The 17465-nt window shown below is 41.0% G+C and overlaps 1 protein-coding gene across 7 annotated transcripts in view; it reads left to right on the top strand.

The window, feature by feature from the left end:
• The window catches only part of TLR3 (toll like receptor 3), a 58691-nt gene that overhangs the window by 5405 nt on the left and 35821 nt on the right, over positions 1-17465 (top strand). For 5 of the 7 annotated variants that reach the window (XR_015058491.1, XM_085882521.1, XM_085882520.1 and 2 more), the window contains exons 2-4: positions 1440-1560; positions 7652-7982; positions 8383-8574. Coding sequence is in view for 6 of the 7 variants with exons in the window: in XM_085882521.1 (XP_085738647.1) it covers positions 1440-1560; positions 7652-7982; positions 8383-8574 (644 nt within the window). In the remaining variant the exon portion in view is untranslated. The remainder of the gene's footprint in view (positions 1-1439; positions 1561-7651; positions 7983-8382; positions 8575-17465) is intronic. The other 2 variants (XM_085882523.1, XM_085882524.1) reach the window with 1 other exon arrangement.

Below are 17465 nucleotides of genomic sequence, written 5' to 3'. Positions count from 1 at the left end.
AACAACATTGAAGATGGAAACAAAATAATGTCTGAAATCCATTTTCGAATGGTCATACATACTCAGAAATGAACACTGCGCGGACACGTCCGGAGATAAACACCATCCGGAAACAACGCCAGGACACATCCTGAGATAAACACCATCCAGAGACAAACACCGCCAGAACACATCTGGAGATAAACACCGCCCAGTCACGTCCGGAGGCAAACTCCCATCTGGACATAAACACCTCCTGGATACATCCAGAGGTAAATTCCCATCCAAACATAAACGCTGCCTGGACACGTCCGGAGATAAATACCGTCCAGATACGTCCGGAGACAAACACTGCCCAGATGTTATCAAATATATTTTGCTTTGAAACTCACAAAGAGAAACCATATAACCTTTGTAAAGCACACCCAGTTCATCATGCACCACTGCCTTGAAGTAACTGCGAACTTACTGTACATCCCGATAGGGACACGAACTGTACTGCTATCGACTGCAGGGTACTCATCTAGTGACTTAATCACTCAACCAAGCACTTCAATTAAATGGTTGATAATGAATGGCTGGCTTGGCAAATGATACAAAGCTGATTGGGAATGACACATACCTGCAAAAAAACTAAACATCGCCGATTTCTTCACATTTTCAGATTTCAGTCCAGATTTCGAGTTATTTAATCCATGTGATCCGATCCTCAAAACTCAAATAATATTCCGATGATATACTTGAATTAGTCCGTGATAGTAGATTGTGGAAAATTGCATCGTATAATGCATGAAATCACTCCAAGCTCCTAATTTGAAAACTATAGCACTTCCAAAAGTTATGTATACAATGATTCTTAGGGAAGAATATCAGGCATTCAATGATATCAGTGAGGAAAGTAGAAAAAAAAATGTTTGCACTTTTTTGCTAACAAACCATTGCGGCCTATTCCAACTCGAGGCATTGTTGAACAGGCTGAACAAAATGGCAAATCAAGTCCCAAGCGAGGTAACCGTGGATGCCGTAAGATGCTAGTTAATAAGATGGCTGAGGATGCGCCTGATGGATATAATTAAATAAGACCGTTAATTATCTTCAAAAGGGGTGTATTAATTAACCCAAACACCCAATTTTCACTCTTGCACTTCCTTGGAGTTTTCTTAGTTTGCATGCAAAGTTTCAGGCTGTTAGGTTTTATGCTTTTGGAGTTATGGAGCAGACAAACACACACACACTTATTATTATTATTATTATTATTATTATTATTATTTTCATTATTATAAGATAATGGAATGCTCCACGATGCAGTACCCCCGACTGGCACACCAGATGGTGATTTAACTCGATTTGAAGCAACTTGTTTGGTGTCCCCATCTCATCTCGTGGCTTTTTTCATCAACTTCGTTTCCCCCCCCCCCCCATTCCCCTTACCTCCTCTTCTCCACATCATCCCCTGACAGGGTGGTGCAAATACTTATTCCAAGGATATGGCTTATATCCTTTGATGTACATTGTGCAGCTATTTTTCGCCTGCGGCATTGCATTACCTTGCCACTTCTACCAACACACGGCTGATTGCAGGTGTGTTTTTCCGGAATCGTCTTCCCTACATGTTTCACAACCCTACCGCTCTTCTACGCTCCTTTAAAGAAGTTTCTCCCAACCCAGGTCGAAAAACCAGTTAAAACCAGTACACATTTTCAACTGGTCTCTATTGGTTCTAATTGGTCTTTAACTGGTCTCTATTGGTTTCAACTGGTACCAGTTAAATTCAGTCAGAATTCCAATTTCCCAGTTGAAAAAACCAGTAGCTCATATTTGTACCAGTTAAAGTCTTACTGGTTCCAGTTGATACCAGTTGCAATGTACTGGTCTCCCAGTTGATACCAGTTACAATGTACTGGTCCCAGTTGATACCAGTTAGTTAAATACAATTGTATTTCAACTGGTAATATATCACTGTATTCCAATTTCCATATTAAAACCAGTAAGAAACCAACTGGCTTTACTGGTACCAGTTGGCTACTGGTTTTCAGTTGGCTACTGGTAAGCTACTGGTCTTTACTGGTTTTTTGACCTGGGAATGTAAACCTCCTTTATGAATTATTTTAGGTTAAATAACTCATCGTTTTGTCCAATATTTGAATTATTTTCATGTAATGGCATCATTTACTGGAATGAATTGAAATGACCTGTTGTGGGAACTCACGCCTGAACGCTTTTGTTTCATGGTTTTTGCAAACTTTGATGTAAATTGTACCGAGCTGTGCGTTGTTCGTGCAAATACAATGAATTCATGGAAAGATAAAGTGTTTCTACGTACATTTGTCCGACGTGTGATCGCTGTACAGTTGAGATACATAGTGGGCCTTAGACATTGGCATGCATATCTATCTAGTTATTGATCGGGCCCAGTTATGCCCACCTTCTTACGGGGTTACTTACCCAGGGGAGATGTTTGACCCAAGACTTTCACAAACCTGCTTGCCAGGCCCAGCACTCGATTCGAGGTGGCAGGAACTTGTAAATTTGTTCAGGTTCCTGGCGATAACTCGCTTACTCTTTGAAAAAGACAGTGGGATCTTTACCGACCACTGACTCGTGCTGGCAGATGGGTCCTACGGCTTTACGTACATCCAATGGATGACGCACACACATTAATGTATGTCCATCCATCAGTACCATATTCTGTACAGAGCGTCGGTGCTGCTGCAGCAGTCTCCTGGGCTGTTGGGCATAATCCTGGACGGGTCCACTCCGACGTCGAGCCAGATTTAAGTTTAACAGTCCCCAGGACATTCGAGTAGTGGAGGCCCCCCTCCCACCCCACCACCAACCTTGAAATGGTGTGGAAACAGAAATTTCTGCGTATAGATCTATAACTATTTCACAACACTCTGTTTTAAAAATTAACACAAATTAAAAGTAAAAATATTTTAAACAAGAAGGGCACTCGGGAGAGCACATACATCCACCAAGCTGATTACTTTACGTTTTGTATCCCACCGATATGGATTAGGACCTGAACTAAAATTTAATCGGCTTGTTCTTATCACGGAACCAACTCATCCACCAAGTTTCGTCCGAATCCGTTCATAACATTTTCAGATATCGTGCTATATATCGTTTTAGCCCAATCATCTCAATGGTGAAAAATCACTTTGAAATTCTCAGATTTGAATTCAGATCTTCACCAAATCGAATCAGTTCTTCATTGTTACATCCACAACCTGCCCACCAAGTTTCGTCCGAATCCGTCCATAACCTTTTGAGATATTGTGTTATATATCGTTTTAGCTCATCACTCAATGGAAGAAAAATCACTTGAAAAATTCTCGGATCTGGACCCGGATTCGGATGTCCACCAAAATCTAATCATTTCGTCCTTGTCGTATAGCCAAACTCTTCACCAAATTTCGTCTGAATCCACCATCCACAACTTTTTGAGATATTTTGTTCACAAACAAACGGGTGAAAACATAACCTCCGTCCACCTTCGGTGGGTGGAAGTAATGATCAGTTAGAGCTTAACAAAGTGATTTTTGACAGAACTTTAACACAAATTTATCAAAAACTGGATGGGGAAAGTCAAATTGCAAGCTTTACATATAATAGCAGATGTGACCCCATATACCACTTCCCTGGCTCTGCTACCTTTGAGTCAACAAGGGAATAAATAATACTGGCTTTATAAAGAAATCGATGTATCGTGTTTTTTTGTGGGCACCCTGGAGTTTGGGCCTGGGACAAATGTCCCATTGGTCCTTCCCTAAATCCAGCCCTGCTGGTACTCATTTTGCCGACCTCAGAAGGATGACAGGCTGAGTCAACCCCACCAGGTATTAATTCAATGGGTGAGCAGGATTTGAACTCACGACTCTAAGATCCCAAGCCTACCACTCAACTGTTAAACCAACACCAGGGATATACTGTAATGTAGGTCCCTGCATAAAAAACCAGGGTGACAGTGAATAGCTGATTCCAACCCAGACTAGACAATCAAAGGCGAGTTGGTACATATCAGCGACGGTAGCAATGGATAGAATCAACATCACATTGATTGAGGTATGCTAACTGCCGTGGCAAGGAAGAAACTGACGCTTGGGGCGTTAACCCTTCATCTGAGCTACTCTGTACAGGTAATATCATAGAAAGGATGACGAGGAGACCATATATTTCATGCATGAGGAGAGAAAAGCAGAAATTAGGTGATTTGGAATTGGATTCCCTTAGTGGACAACAACCACTCCTCCCCTCACTCTCGAGGTCATCTAAGCTCCGCTCCCTTTTTCTCTCTCTTGCCGAGTCTCTCGGCGACCCTCGCAGAGGTTGACAGAGGTTTTACACACAATTTCCGAAACCATAATCCCTGACTAATGATTACCACGCACCACCTCTTGTATGGTGCACATTCAAAGGCTATGTAAATGGTGCAAGGCTATGTAAATTAAGCCTTGAATGTTGATGCAAACAATTCCTACAGGTGTCCCAACTTTTGTTGATTAGTTACAAACCCTCTGTCTGTATAAAAGCGGTGTTGGAACAGACTGTGTTGCTTCACCCTCTGAAGCATTATTTGGACAATATTGCTCTGCAGGAAGTAGTATATTGCTATAATAATGGTGAGAAAAAGACAATTAACAAAGGAAGACAGACAGACCATTATAACCCTTAAAAGTGTAGGTCTTTCCTTCAGAGAAATTGGAAAGAAGCCAAGGTGTCAGTGAGTACAGTTTCCTACACCATCAAAAGGCACTTGGAAACTGGAGGAAACTCTGACAGGAAGAGGTCTGGCAGACCCAAAGCCACAACACCATCAGCAGACAAGTTTCTGAGAGTCAACAGCTTTCGTGTTCGGCGGTTCACAGGACAGCAGCTTCAAGCACAACTTAACACTGGTCAAAGTAAGGAAGTCTCCGTTTCAACTGTGAACTACCTAAGAAGAAAAGAACAAGATGGTAGACTTCAAATCATGGAATGACCAGTACAGTCTCCAGGCATAAACCCCATCGAGCTGGTTTGGGATGAACTGGACAGAAGGGTGGACCGTGGATGCCAATATCTCAACCGCGTAGCATCGGGTCTTTTTGTCTAGAACCAATTTACCTAATTAACTACGCGATTTTGACTACCGGGGAACCACGCCCTCGGCACATCTTGCTCAAACAGGGTCACTACCGACTGCGGTAGAGTTCCAACTACCAACTCCGGTTCAGGTACAGTTGAGCGGAACTGCCAAAGCCGTGCCGGCTAGGATGAGCAGATTATCGGGTATAAAAACCTGCCTAAACTCAGATCCGAACCATGCTGGACCAATGCAAGAAAGGACAGAAATGAACTGAGAACATTTCAACAATTGTTTTATTCACAAATTAAAAAAAAGACACAAGGCAGAACTTATCGTGGATATGCAAGCAATAATTTACAATGATGGAAAACACTTTACAGTTCTACTTATAAGATGGGCCCACACACTCAGACACACACTCAGACGATTTATTGAAAGATCCCCACAGCCAGAGAGGGAGAGACGAGCTGGGGGTCGCAGTACACGTGGGTACCTGCACGTTGAAGGGAGGGAGTGCTCTGTGGTGCAGAACATGCTATAGGTCGTGCGGCTCGGCCCACAGTCACACGCGTGGGGCTCGTGCCCGTGGAGGAAACCGAGCAGGGCAGTCGGAGTCCCAAGGCGGAGATCAGGGTCGCGGATGGGACCCAGGAAAACTCCACGAATGCCAGCAAAATGTAGAGCGCACACCAACCAACTTGCTCCTCCAAAAGAACTCTCATTCCTCCTCCAAGAGACTTACTCAGAACCACCGACCGAATCCCCTCAGAACTCTCGCTGAGGATCGCGTCGTAACTTTTATGGACCTCCCTGAACAGGGCGGGGGCTCGGTGGAACAGACGTCGCTGTCTGCCCTGATTGGTGGGGCTCCCATGAGTCCGCCCTTTCTGGGTAGGGTTTCGGCCATGCTGGGAAAACCCCGCTGCCACTCCGCGCGTGCCCATACTCATCAAAAATTAGTTACAAAGTTTGTGGAAGCCGAGAAGGAACTGCCAGAGATTCTGCCTCGGACAGCGAGTCGCCGGTTAGGTGAGTGAAGCACTTGTTCAGTGGGGTTGTCGGTTTGTTTGTTGGATGGTCTTAGATGGTTTGTTGGATGGTCTTAGATGGTTTGTTGGATGGTCTTAGATGGTTTGTTGGATGGTCTTAGATGGTTTGTTGGATGGTCTTAGATGGTTTGTTGGATGGTTCATTGGATGTAATAACCTACCTAAAAGAATATCGCAATGCACACCTTTGATTCTCCCACTAGACAAAAGGAAATGACCTGTCTCAGATGTACTTAACGGAATAACTGACCTTTGGGGCATCTGTATGTTTGAATGCATATGTTTTCCAGATCCGTAACAATATATATGTGTATATGTATATATATATATATATATATATATATATATATATATATATATATATATATATATATATATATATATATATATATATATATATATATAAAACACAAGGGGAAGACCAGAGATGTCAGGATAAGTCAATTTTGAAGAAACTGAAAAAACAAAGTTTCAAGACTTTGGTGGACTGTTTAATAACTGTCATATAGATTTCTTTTCCAGGAAAAGGAAAGGTGATCATTGGCCGAACAAATTGAGCATGTAGCATTTGCCAAGCTTCTGTGTTATTTCATTTAAGAGCATAGAACGAATCAATGTTGCAAACTGACATCACTGGTTATTCCCTTGTTTAATAATTGCCATGCAATTTTAACCCAGGATGTGCAGCAAATTCATGCTTGTTGGTTATTAGCATACATTACATGACTTTGGTGATCACAGATTATTTTTTTCAACATTAAACGGTCATTGTTTTTTTTGTTTGATTGGTGTCCAATGCCATACTCAAGGGTATTTCGCTTATATGACGACAGATTCTCCATTTCTACTCCGTACTACTTAATATGATGGAAAACCGGGAGGAAACCAAGGATAAACCACCCCCGCGATAGCCGAAGTCACCTCATGTGACTCCTTCATATCCCTAAGCAAGTTGATTGGGCGGTGGGTACATCAAATGAGGATGGGTACTCAGAAGCGCTAACCATTAAGCCACGGCGTGGGTCCCATAAAAGTCACAATAAAGGTTTGACCAGGCTTGAACCACGATATGCACCAACTACGGAGCCCATGATATAACCAAATAGGCTATTGTAGTGCTCAGAGTTTATGCTGTGAAAGTTTTACAACCTTTCATTTTTTAATTTCTCAACTCTGAATATTATGGTGGAACAGTTAACATGAATGAAAGGGAGATAACCAGGAGTAAAGTACTGACAACTCTGGGTTTCTACTTGTTCAGCTTTGACAACACTTGTTTTTTCATTGCACGGATAAACTTTATACCATATAAATTATGTGACACTCCTGGTTATTTGTTAAAGTAATATTGTGAGAGGAAACCTTATGTTGCCAACTATTGGCAGGTGCAATAACCCTGAATTTTATAAAAAGTGACATCTCTGGTTTTCCCCTTGTGGTCTAATATATATATATATATATATATATATATATATATATATATATATATATATATATATATATATATATATATATATATATATATATATTAACATTTCTTTTCATATCTTCTCAGTCACAGGAAGTTGCACAATGTTCCAAAATACCTTCCCGGTGACAAAATGACTACACTGCTTCTCTCACACAATAAACTCTTCCAACTGCCTCCCGAATCCTTTCAAAACTACAATCTGATTGAGCGCTTGGATGTCAGCTTCAACAGCATCTCAAAAGTCGAGCCTGGTGTGTGTACAGAGTTGGCCAAGCTTTCTTCACTTTCTTTGCAGCACAACGAAGTGAGGGACATCTCTAGTACCTTCATCTACTGCCACAACATGTCATCTCTCTTTTTGGGACACAATCGGCTTGTTGTTGATCCCCCAAGCAACCCATTCTTCTTGCTCAAGGTTGTGTGTTGTTTTATTACCGCTAATATTTTCGGTATTAATTCCCGAAGGTTTATATGGCTGAACTAGAAATTAGATATATTAAGGCCAACAACTTAAATTCATATAACATTGTTTAGCATTTTTCCCCCTAATTTTTCCTGCTTATTGGTACTAGCACAGGAATTTTAGTGAGCCAACTAAGTATAGCTTGATGATTGCATGTCAGATGTGATGAAGTATTAAAATTCTTGGCAGAAATGAGTCTTTCTTGATTTAAAAGCATCCACTAAGATAGCCATAAAAACAAAAACAAACCGACTCGGAAGAGAATCCATGAAGGTTCCAATAAAATTGATGACATGGTGACACGATGCTTCATTGTTCTTACAAAACTTTGTGTTTGTTCATGTCTTAACAGTTCCTCACTGTGTTGGACGTAAGTGAAAACGGACTCAAATCGGCTCAGCTGGGTGTGGAACCTCAACTGAAAAAACTGCGCAACCTCAATGTATCACACAACTCCATCAATGAGGTGAAGAAGGAGACCCTCAGATTTCTGGTTGGCTCAAACTTGCACGTCCTCAATTTCTCAAGGAATCCTTTGCAAACGGTAGGACAAGGTGGCAAACAATCTTGTGGTTTGAAGTGCAATGAGCATATACAAATGACATTATGATCGCTCCATAATTTATGCATGCCAAATAGAAAACAAATACATGTAGTTATTATGTAAATAAAATCAAAATTGCTAAAATCGGGGTTTTATACACAATGAAATGCTTTTGCAGGAGACATGCCAACTGATTGTCTCAAGAATGTGCACGCACTGCAACCGAACCTATCTATTTGAATGGATCACATTCAAATATTTTTGTTATAGCCAGTCGTGCAGAATAAATGTTCATCTGTTGTGCATTGAGGGAGACGATTACATAAAATACACAATTTGGTGTCTGTCTGTCTGTCTGTCTGTCTAAAACTCTGTGGCTGATTCATTCAGTCATTACTTCTCCAATCTCAATCAAACTTGCCAGGGATCTAAGGGTCAAAAGACAAAGTTCTAAAGGTGGGTTGATGCAAATTCTCCACGTAAATGTGTGCCGTGTAGCGCTGCACCTGGTGGTGGTGGGAGATGGTATTGATGTGGATTTTTTTAACCCACCTTGTTGTGATCATTGTCCTCCTGAAGGATTCTAACTGGTCGATTGTGGAATCCTATTTGACTTCAGACAGAGTTTAACGTTTGTCCGATTTGATTATAAAATCCTACAAAAAAACCCTATCGACACTGATAAAACTGATGTCCACACAAGTCCTTCCTTGTGAAACAATTTATTTCCTAATTATACACCATACACTTCTCACCCTTGTACAATGAACTTAAGAATCCCCATTGATTGCAATATTATTTGGTTCTATTTCATTTATTCTTACTTTAGTTAACAGTTAGACCAACCCGATTCAATTCACTTCTACATTACATCAGAGAGTTTTATTCTAACTTGGTACTTGGTCAGTTCCAAGGAGTATGAGCCACTGAGAAACTATACTTCCTCACGTGCTCGTACTGAGAACAATGTGCCTTTCAAAACATTTATACTTCCATGAGAGAGAGGTTGGGGGATATTCACCCAGAGTGTAGACGTGTCCTTTAGATAAAAAGCCACTTCGTACATTTTCTAAGCAAAGGTTCATTTATCAGCTCGGTCACTCTGCTCCAGAACAACACATTTCTTATCATTTAGGGCAAAAGTCTTTTGGCCAGAAATGACAGCCAATTCAATTTGCAGCATAAAAGTTACATTTCTGAAACTCCATTTGTTACAATTTAAAATACATTAATATAAATTTTTCCCCCACAGTATTATGAGTGATACCTCAGAGCCCTTAATTGTATCTCGAGTAAGAGGCCTTCACATGATTTTCACACTCACTCAACACATGTTGCATATGACTCAAAAGCATAGAATCCTCGGAATTCCCCTGGAATTCCTATGCCTTTTTCCACCTTGGAAAAACACCATGCAAAAGGTGTATTGATAGCAGCTTGGGTGTTACACAAGGACGCACAAGGAAATTAGATGCAGATGGAGGCCATTTGGCCCATCATGCCTGGGTCACATCGGCACTACACCAAAAAAGGTGGGAAAAAATTGTTTTGTGGGGTTTTTTTGGAGGTTTTTTTTTTTTTTCTTTCTTTCCAAGGAATGGGCGAAGGTGGTTCTTGGGTCAAGAAAGCACAACATCAACCACACAATACCCCTTGAGGAAACTCCAACAAACAACACTCCATTCAGCTGAATACAATCACCCATCAATGCTCAAACTACCTAAAAGTCTCATCAACATCCCTGTACCCCTCTATCTCCATAACTTTGAGGTACCTATCTAATTCCAATTTAAACTTATGGACTGTTTCTGCTGACACTACCTTTCCAGGGAGACCATTCCATGCATCAACTACTCTCTGAGTGAAAGTCCCCTGCCTTGCTACCATCTTAACTCTCCTCTTCTTTACTCTCAGACTATGGCCCCTGGTCCTATCACTGTCTACTTTGCTGAATAATTCTTCTGCACTTATTTTGTCTACACCCTTCATCACCTTCAACATCTCTATCGTATCTTCTCGTAACCACCTCCTTTCTAGTGTATAAAGCCCTGCCTCCTTCAGTCGCTTCTCATAGCGGAGTCTAGCGAGGCCCGGAATCAATGTCATGGCCCTGCGCCAAACCCTCTCTTTGGCAACGATGTCCTTCCTTAGTTGTGGTGACCAAAACTGCACGCAATATTATAGTTGTGGTCTCACAAAATTCTTGTACAATGTTCAAGCCACCTCTTTTGATTTATAATTGATCCCCCTCTGAATACAACCTAAACCCCTATTTGCTTTACCAAAAGCAACCTGGCACTGTGCTGCCTGCTTACCTCGCATATCTATTACCACCCCTAGATCCTTCTCCTGTGTGACACGTTCCAAAATTACCCCTTGCATCCTGTAATCTCTATTTTCATTGTTCTTTGCCATCCCCAACACCTTACACTTGCTTTGGTTAAATTCCATCTGCCAGTCTTTTGCCCAATCTATACAAGTATCAATACTTTCTTGTATCTGTTCACCACCCCCTATGCAATCCACCTTCCTGTCAAACTTTGTTTCATCTGCAAATTTGGAAAGACTACTCTTGACCCCACTATCCAAATCGTTTGTGTAAATAATGAAGAGTAATGGTTCTATTACTGATCCCTGAGGTACCCAAAGACTTACATCCTCCCAGCAAGACATCCTCCCACTCACAGCCACTCTGCTTCCTACCACCCTACCACTAAACCAGTTTGCAATCCAATTAGCTACCTGACCAGACACTCCACAAGCCCTCACTTTGGCGAACAATCTCCGATGTGGTACCTTATCAAATGCCTTCTTAAAGTCTAGATATACTTTGTCCACTGTCTTTTCCTCATCCACCCAATCAGACACTGCTTCATGGAACTCTAAAAGATTTGTTAAACAAGAACTACCTTTGGTAAACCCATGCTGACTACCTTTAATTAGCTTGTATTTAGTCAAATGGTTCCTCATCTGGTCCTTAATTAATTTCTCCTACACCTTCTCCACAACTGAAGTCAAACTAACAGGTCTATACTTTTAGTCGAAGCAATGAACGATTTCGGTTGGACAAAAATGTTATCAAAACTTTCTCACCTGAAATGACTTCATTGGCGATATGTCCTATCAGAAAAAAACCCCACCCGAATCCTCCCATGGGAAACCTCATTTTGACCTCAAATCCAAGCTGGCCGACATTGTACAGGTGCAAAACTTAAAATGGACATAATTTTGGAAAGAAACAACAAAGAAACACTTTTAAGGTGTCAATTTTAACTAATTTGAGGACCCCCATTCGTTTAGTGATACTTATAAGATCGTTAGATATCAAGGTCATATGTCAAGGTCAAGGTCAAGGTCAATGTTAAACTTGACCGAAGCAACGTTAAGTTTGACCGAAATTGTATCAAGAGTTATGCCAAAATGAGAGTTAATGATAAAATATATTGGTTGTTATTGCCACATATACCATTAAGATGCTCATTCATTTAGTAATAGTTTTGAGGTGATTGGATATCTAGATCATGTGATAAATTCAAGGTCAAGGTCAAATTTGATCCTAATTTGACCCTGAATTTGATCAAAATGATGCAAATCAACTCAAAATAAAGTACATTGGATGTATCATTTTCAATGGACTCTTTCAAGATGTCCATTCACTTATTTATGAGATTGGCATCGAGATCATAATCAGAGCCAAATTTAACCAAATAAGTAAGGATCCAAACAGATTTTGTGACCTTGCAGTGACATTATTTTGAAACCCGTGTTAAGGTGTCTAATAACAAAGTTTACTATGCCTGATCACTTAAATGATATTGTATGAGTGATAATTTTTTAAAGTCAAATTGCAATGTCAATCCATTGTATTATTATTGAGATCTACATTCTGGTCATCATCATCCTGATTGTCCACATGTGGCACATTCATGCATGTTATTCCCCTGCATTGGCCACAAGCTGGTGTGCACTGCAGTCCATTCTTGCGGTAGGTGCATGTTTTTTTGTCACACTGGCCACCACAATTGCACCGAATTATCTTGAGGAGTCGCTCTGGTGCTGCTGGCTGAGTCATCCTGATAGGCACAAGACCACCAGGAGTGGCTTTCCAACCCCAAACTGCAGAGGCGATATCATTGCCATGCCATCCCTGCACTTGGTGATAAGTCTGATGACTATAAAAGGTGGCTGCATCACTCGTCGGCGGAAGCTTTTCTGGGGATACATATTGTGTAGAAGTAGCTACCTTCAATTGGAACTTCGTCACCCTTGCTGCGTTGAGGCTTAGTGATGTAGTGCACCCATATATCTCCAGCATGGCATATTCTCCTGCCTGTTCGATGTCCTGTTTCGATGAAGACGGAGACATAAAAACGGTGGCTGACTTGCTCAGTGCTGCATACTTCGTAAAAACAGTCACTTTGCCGATTCCATAATATGGCCTTGATGTGGTATCACACCCACTGAAAGCGTGCAGGAAGAGTAGACTTTCCGAGAGGGCAGGATCCAGTTTCTTCTTCAACGTTGTGATGCACACCGTCTGTTTGCGGTCACCATGTACATGGTGTCACTGTTATCTGTGGCATCAGCATGATGTATCATCAACTGAAATACATCAGAATCTTCTGCGACAACGGCTGTTTGACTGTTCTTCACAGACAAACATGCTAGCATACAGATCTTGTAGTCAGCATCCCCTTCTGCATGCTCACCGGTGATGTCTGCTTTGACCATAACCTCTGCAAGGAGGTTGATGAGGGCCTGCTTGTTTGATGTGTTGGCAAGGAAAGCTTTCTTACTCATGGTTAGACGCATTTCTGCAGAAACTGAGACTGAAGCACCAATGTCGCTCCAAAGCACCACTAACAAAGCACCAATGGGTGTTGCGTGTGGGATCTGGGTGGGGTTTGCATTCAGATTGAGGGTAGAATTACCATTTGAGAGGAGATTAACAACGTGCATGATGGCATAATGCTATATGTCGTCCATGATGTCTTAATGCTACATTTCGTCACATAACGTCATAATAATCCATATATATATGGGTCTCATCCCCAACACTTTGGCCAGAAACCCGTATTTTGATTGGTCTCGGGCCGAATGTGTTAACTAATGTGATCTATAGGTGATGATGCCACACTAAACGATTTCCCGGGTTAATACGCATCATTTGGTGAGCTTTGAGATCAAATTTTGATTAAATTTTACAATGACCTTGACCTTAACACATAACCGTGACCTCGAATGGCTCAGAAAATTTCACTAAATGAACTGGAGTCCTCAAATTAGTTAAAAATGACACCTTAAAAGTGTTTCTATGTTGTTTCTTTCCAAAATTAGGTCCATTTTAAGTTTTACACCTGTACAATGTCGGCCATCTTGGATTTGAGGTCAAAACGAGGTTTCCCATGGGCGGATTCGGGTGGGGTTTTTTTTCTGATGAGACATACCACCAATGAAGACATTTCAGGTGAAAAAGCTTTGATAACGTTTTTGTCAAACCTCTATGGATCATGATCCGTTCGTTGCTGTGCCTATTTCCCAATTCTTCTCTGGATCCTTTCTTAAATCATGGTGTTACATTTGCTACTCTCCAATCCTCCAGTACCTGTCCTGACTCCAGTGAGCTATTGAAAATATCCGTTAATATCTCACCGACCTGCTCAACCACTTCCCTCAATATTCTCGGTTGCATATTATCTGGCACCGGGACCTTATCTACTCTTAGATTACTGAGCTGTTCCGTTACTTCCTCCACTCCAACCTGGATCTTCTGTGTTAGCCATTCCTCACCTCCTTCATAGATACTCTCAGCTATTGGCAATTCTCCTGACTTCTTGTGTAAACGTTGAAGCAAAATACCTGTTTAATAAGCCTGCTGTCTCGCTTTCATCAGGAACCACTCTCCCAGTGCTATTCCTCAATGGGCCCACACTGGTCCTAACCTGTTCTTTTCCCCTGATATACTTGAAGAAATCCTATTATGTTTGATTTTCTTAGCCATGTTCTTCTCATCCTCTCTTTTGGCTTGCAGAGTTATTTTCTTAACTTGCCTCTGTTTACTCCGACAGTGATATAAATCTAACTCCAGTCCTGATATTTTAAACCAAATAAATTCCTTCTGCTTCTCCTTAACCCTTAACAGAATCTTTGCACACACAATGTTATGATCACTTGAACCTAAATGCTCCCCTCCCTCCACCTCCTCCACCATATTGGGATCGTTACTCAAAAAGAGGTCAAACACTGCACTCCCACTCGTGGGCTTATCTACAAACTGGGTTAAAAAGCAACCCTGGAGTAAAACTAGGAAATCCTCATCTGCTCTGCCCTTTCCCTGTTCCTGGACCCAATCTATCCCGAGCAAGTTAAAATCCCCCATAATCAATACTCTTCCTTTATCACATGCCCTTGTGAATTCTTTATGAACTCCTCCTTCCTCCTCTTCCTTCACACCCGGAGCCCGATAAAAGCATCCTACCAGTATCTTACTGTTTTTATCCCCCGCCGCGTGGCGGAAGGGGGATATTGTTGTCACCCAGGGCGTCCGTCCGTCTGTCTGGGCGTCAACATTTATAGCTGTGAGTGCGATAAGTCATAAACTGTTCGCCATATCGATTTGAAATTTGGGTCACACATGAACCACCTGAAAAGGAAGAACCCTATTGATTTTGGCCGTGGCCGGATCCAAGATGGCCGACTGGGGTGGCCATCTTGAAAAAAATGTTTTTTGTAATAAATGGAAAACCGCTTATCTGATTTCAATTATTTTTTGGTTACTACGTTCCTCACCCCTGGGGAGCTTTTTTGAGATGATGACCAAATGGTGTCTTGTTTCCAATTCACCTCCCTCATTATCTGGAATATGTATGACCTTTTTCATTCAATGGCGGGGCATTCCCCATCTCTGATGGTATATTTACAATCTCTAATCTCGACCCATACTTTTTCCTCTACATTAATTCCTTCCTTAATATCACCCCTTTCTCTTGATGCAATGCTGTCCTTTACCCAGATTGCTATTCCTCCTACTATTCTCTCCTTCCTATCACACCAATACATCTTGTAGCTCTCTAATTCCATCTTCCAGTTACTCTTCTCCTTAAACCATGTCTCACTCACTGCAACTATATCATACTCCTAGCTATCTACTTTGGCTTCAAGCTCTTCCATCTTATTATTAGTAGAGGAAATAATGGAAAATTCGTTCAAATGATGATACAAGCATGAAACTTGGCATAAACATTCACATTGGGACACTCTTCAAATTTAGTCGATGAGCCAAATAAAAATCCAAGATGGCTGCCAAATTTCTCACCCAAAACTCCATTTTCACCATCTCTGAAGATTGTTGATGGATTTGAGTGATGTAAGTGTCTACCAATATGTTTTTTGACATGTCAAACCTGATTTTGCCATTAATTATCATCCAAGAGACCTCCTTGTATCACTAAACTTATTTTTTTTAAGTCGATTTATTAAAATGTTCATAGATTATACTACTGAGGGTGGAGTAGTGATCTATCTTAACATTTGGTATTAACATTGAATCTTTAAAATCTTTCAAAACATACACAGGATCCATTTAAATTTCAATATGTCAGATGATTTATTCATCTTTCATTGTTTCAATACAAAAACACACATTAAAATGTAAATGCATAATCATTTAAAGTTGAACAAAATCTTCCAATTTTCATTCAAACCATTAAACCTTGCCGAACACATAATTTAACTTGCTGAACATACAGCTGAACTCATTTTGGCCAGGAAAAAATGTTAAATGAAAAGATAACTATAGCAGTATCTTTTCAAAGTTTCTGGATGGAATCTTGTAACATATGCTTTGGTTAATGCCATTTGGATGGGATCAATCACTGACTAGTTCCATACATATAAATACAAGGACTAAAACAGCTCCTTTGCCGTTATGTTATGTGTAATTGGGTGCACAGTGTCTCTAAACTGGGAACAAAGCATGCACAATGTGCATCAAGTAACTAGAGTCATTGTCCTTTCTTGCTACTCCAGACACGTGCAACTGCAGAGTGCTGTGCAGTTCAAGCCACACCGAAAACATTTACATCTTCCACCGCATTCTTTCTTGCATCCACACTTGGTCAGCTGCTGGCAGCTGGCTGCAATGGAAGGAAGGATAGTCCAGCATATCCTCCAGATACCATCTTGTTTGTTCCAACCACAGTCACTGGGACTGTGCTCTTCTGGCTGGCGGATTGTTGCCTGACCCCAGATGCATCCTGCTTGATAAGCTGCTCATTTTGAATGTTCCTTCAGTGCAGCTTGAGTTGGTGGTTTAGCATCATAAGACCTTTGTTTGTGTGCAAAGAGGTCTAATCTGGCATCATTAACATGTATGGTTGCACTAGATCGGTCATACATGAGCACCACAAACCTCTCTAGGTGGTGCAGGTCATCATCATTTTCATTTTTTCGTTTTCGAACATCGTACTTACACAAAACTACACACCTAGGCTATATGGTGTAGCCTATTGCTCCTCAGATACAAACCTGTACAGCATGTTAATGTACTAAATACTGTCGGCAATTGTAACACACATCCAAGAGAGACTGAAGACACGTTAGTTTTACCTTTGTGCTGTTCATGACGGCCATCGGTGTTGTTCGCAGCAGCTTACAATCTCGTCTCGCATCGATTATAGAAAGGTGAATAAATAGCGTTTGGATTTTATAAATACGTAATCATTGCATCGATGTTATAATTTATAAATAAAGAAACGAGCTCCTGTCAATTGTGATATATATTTTCGGAACAGTGCCATTGTTTTAACAACATAAAAAGCCTCACCAAAAACAAATTTGTGTTTTAATTTCGACTGAGAACAACGATTTATTCACGGAATTCTTCAATTCAA

Source organism: Eptatretus burgeri, chromosome 5 (genome assembly GCF_056783735.1).
Source record: "Eptatretus burgeri isolate ZD-2024b chromosome 5, Ebu_testis_v1, whole genome shotgun sequence".
In the NCBI taxonomy this organism is placed as follows: domain Eukaryota; kingdom Metazoa; phylum Chordata; class Myxini; order Myxiniformes; family Myxinidae; genus Eptatretus; species Eptatretus burgeri.
This window is presented reverse-complemented; position numbering and strand designations above follow the sequence as displayed.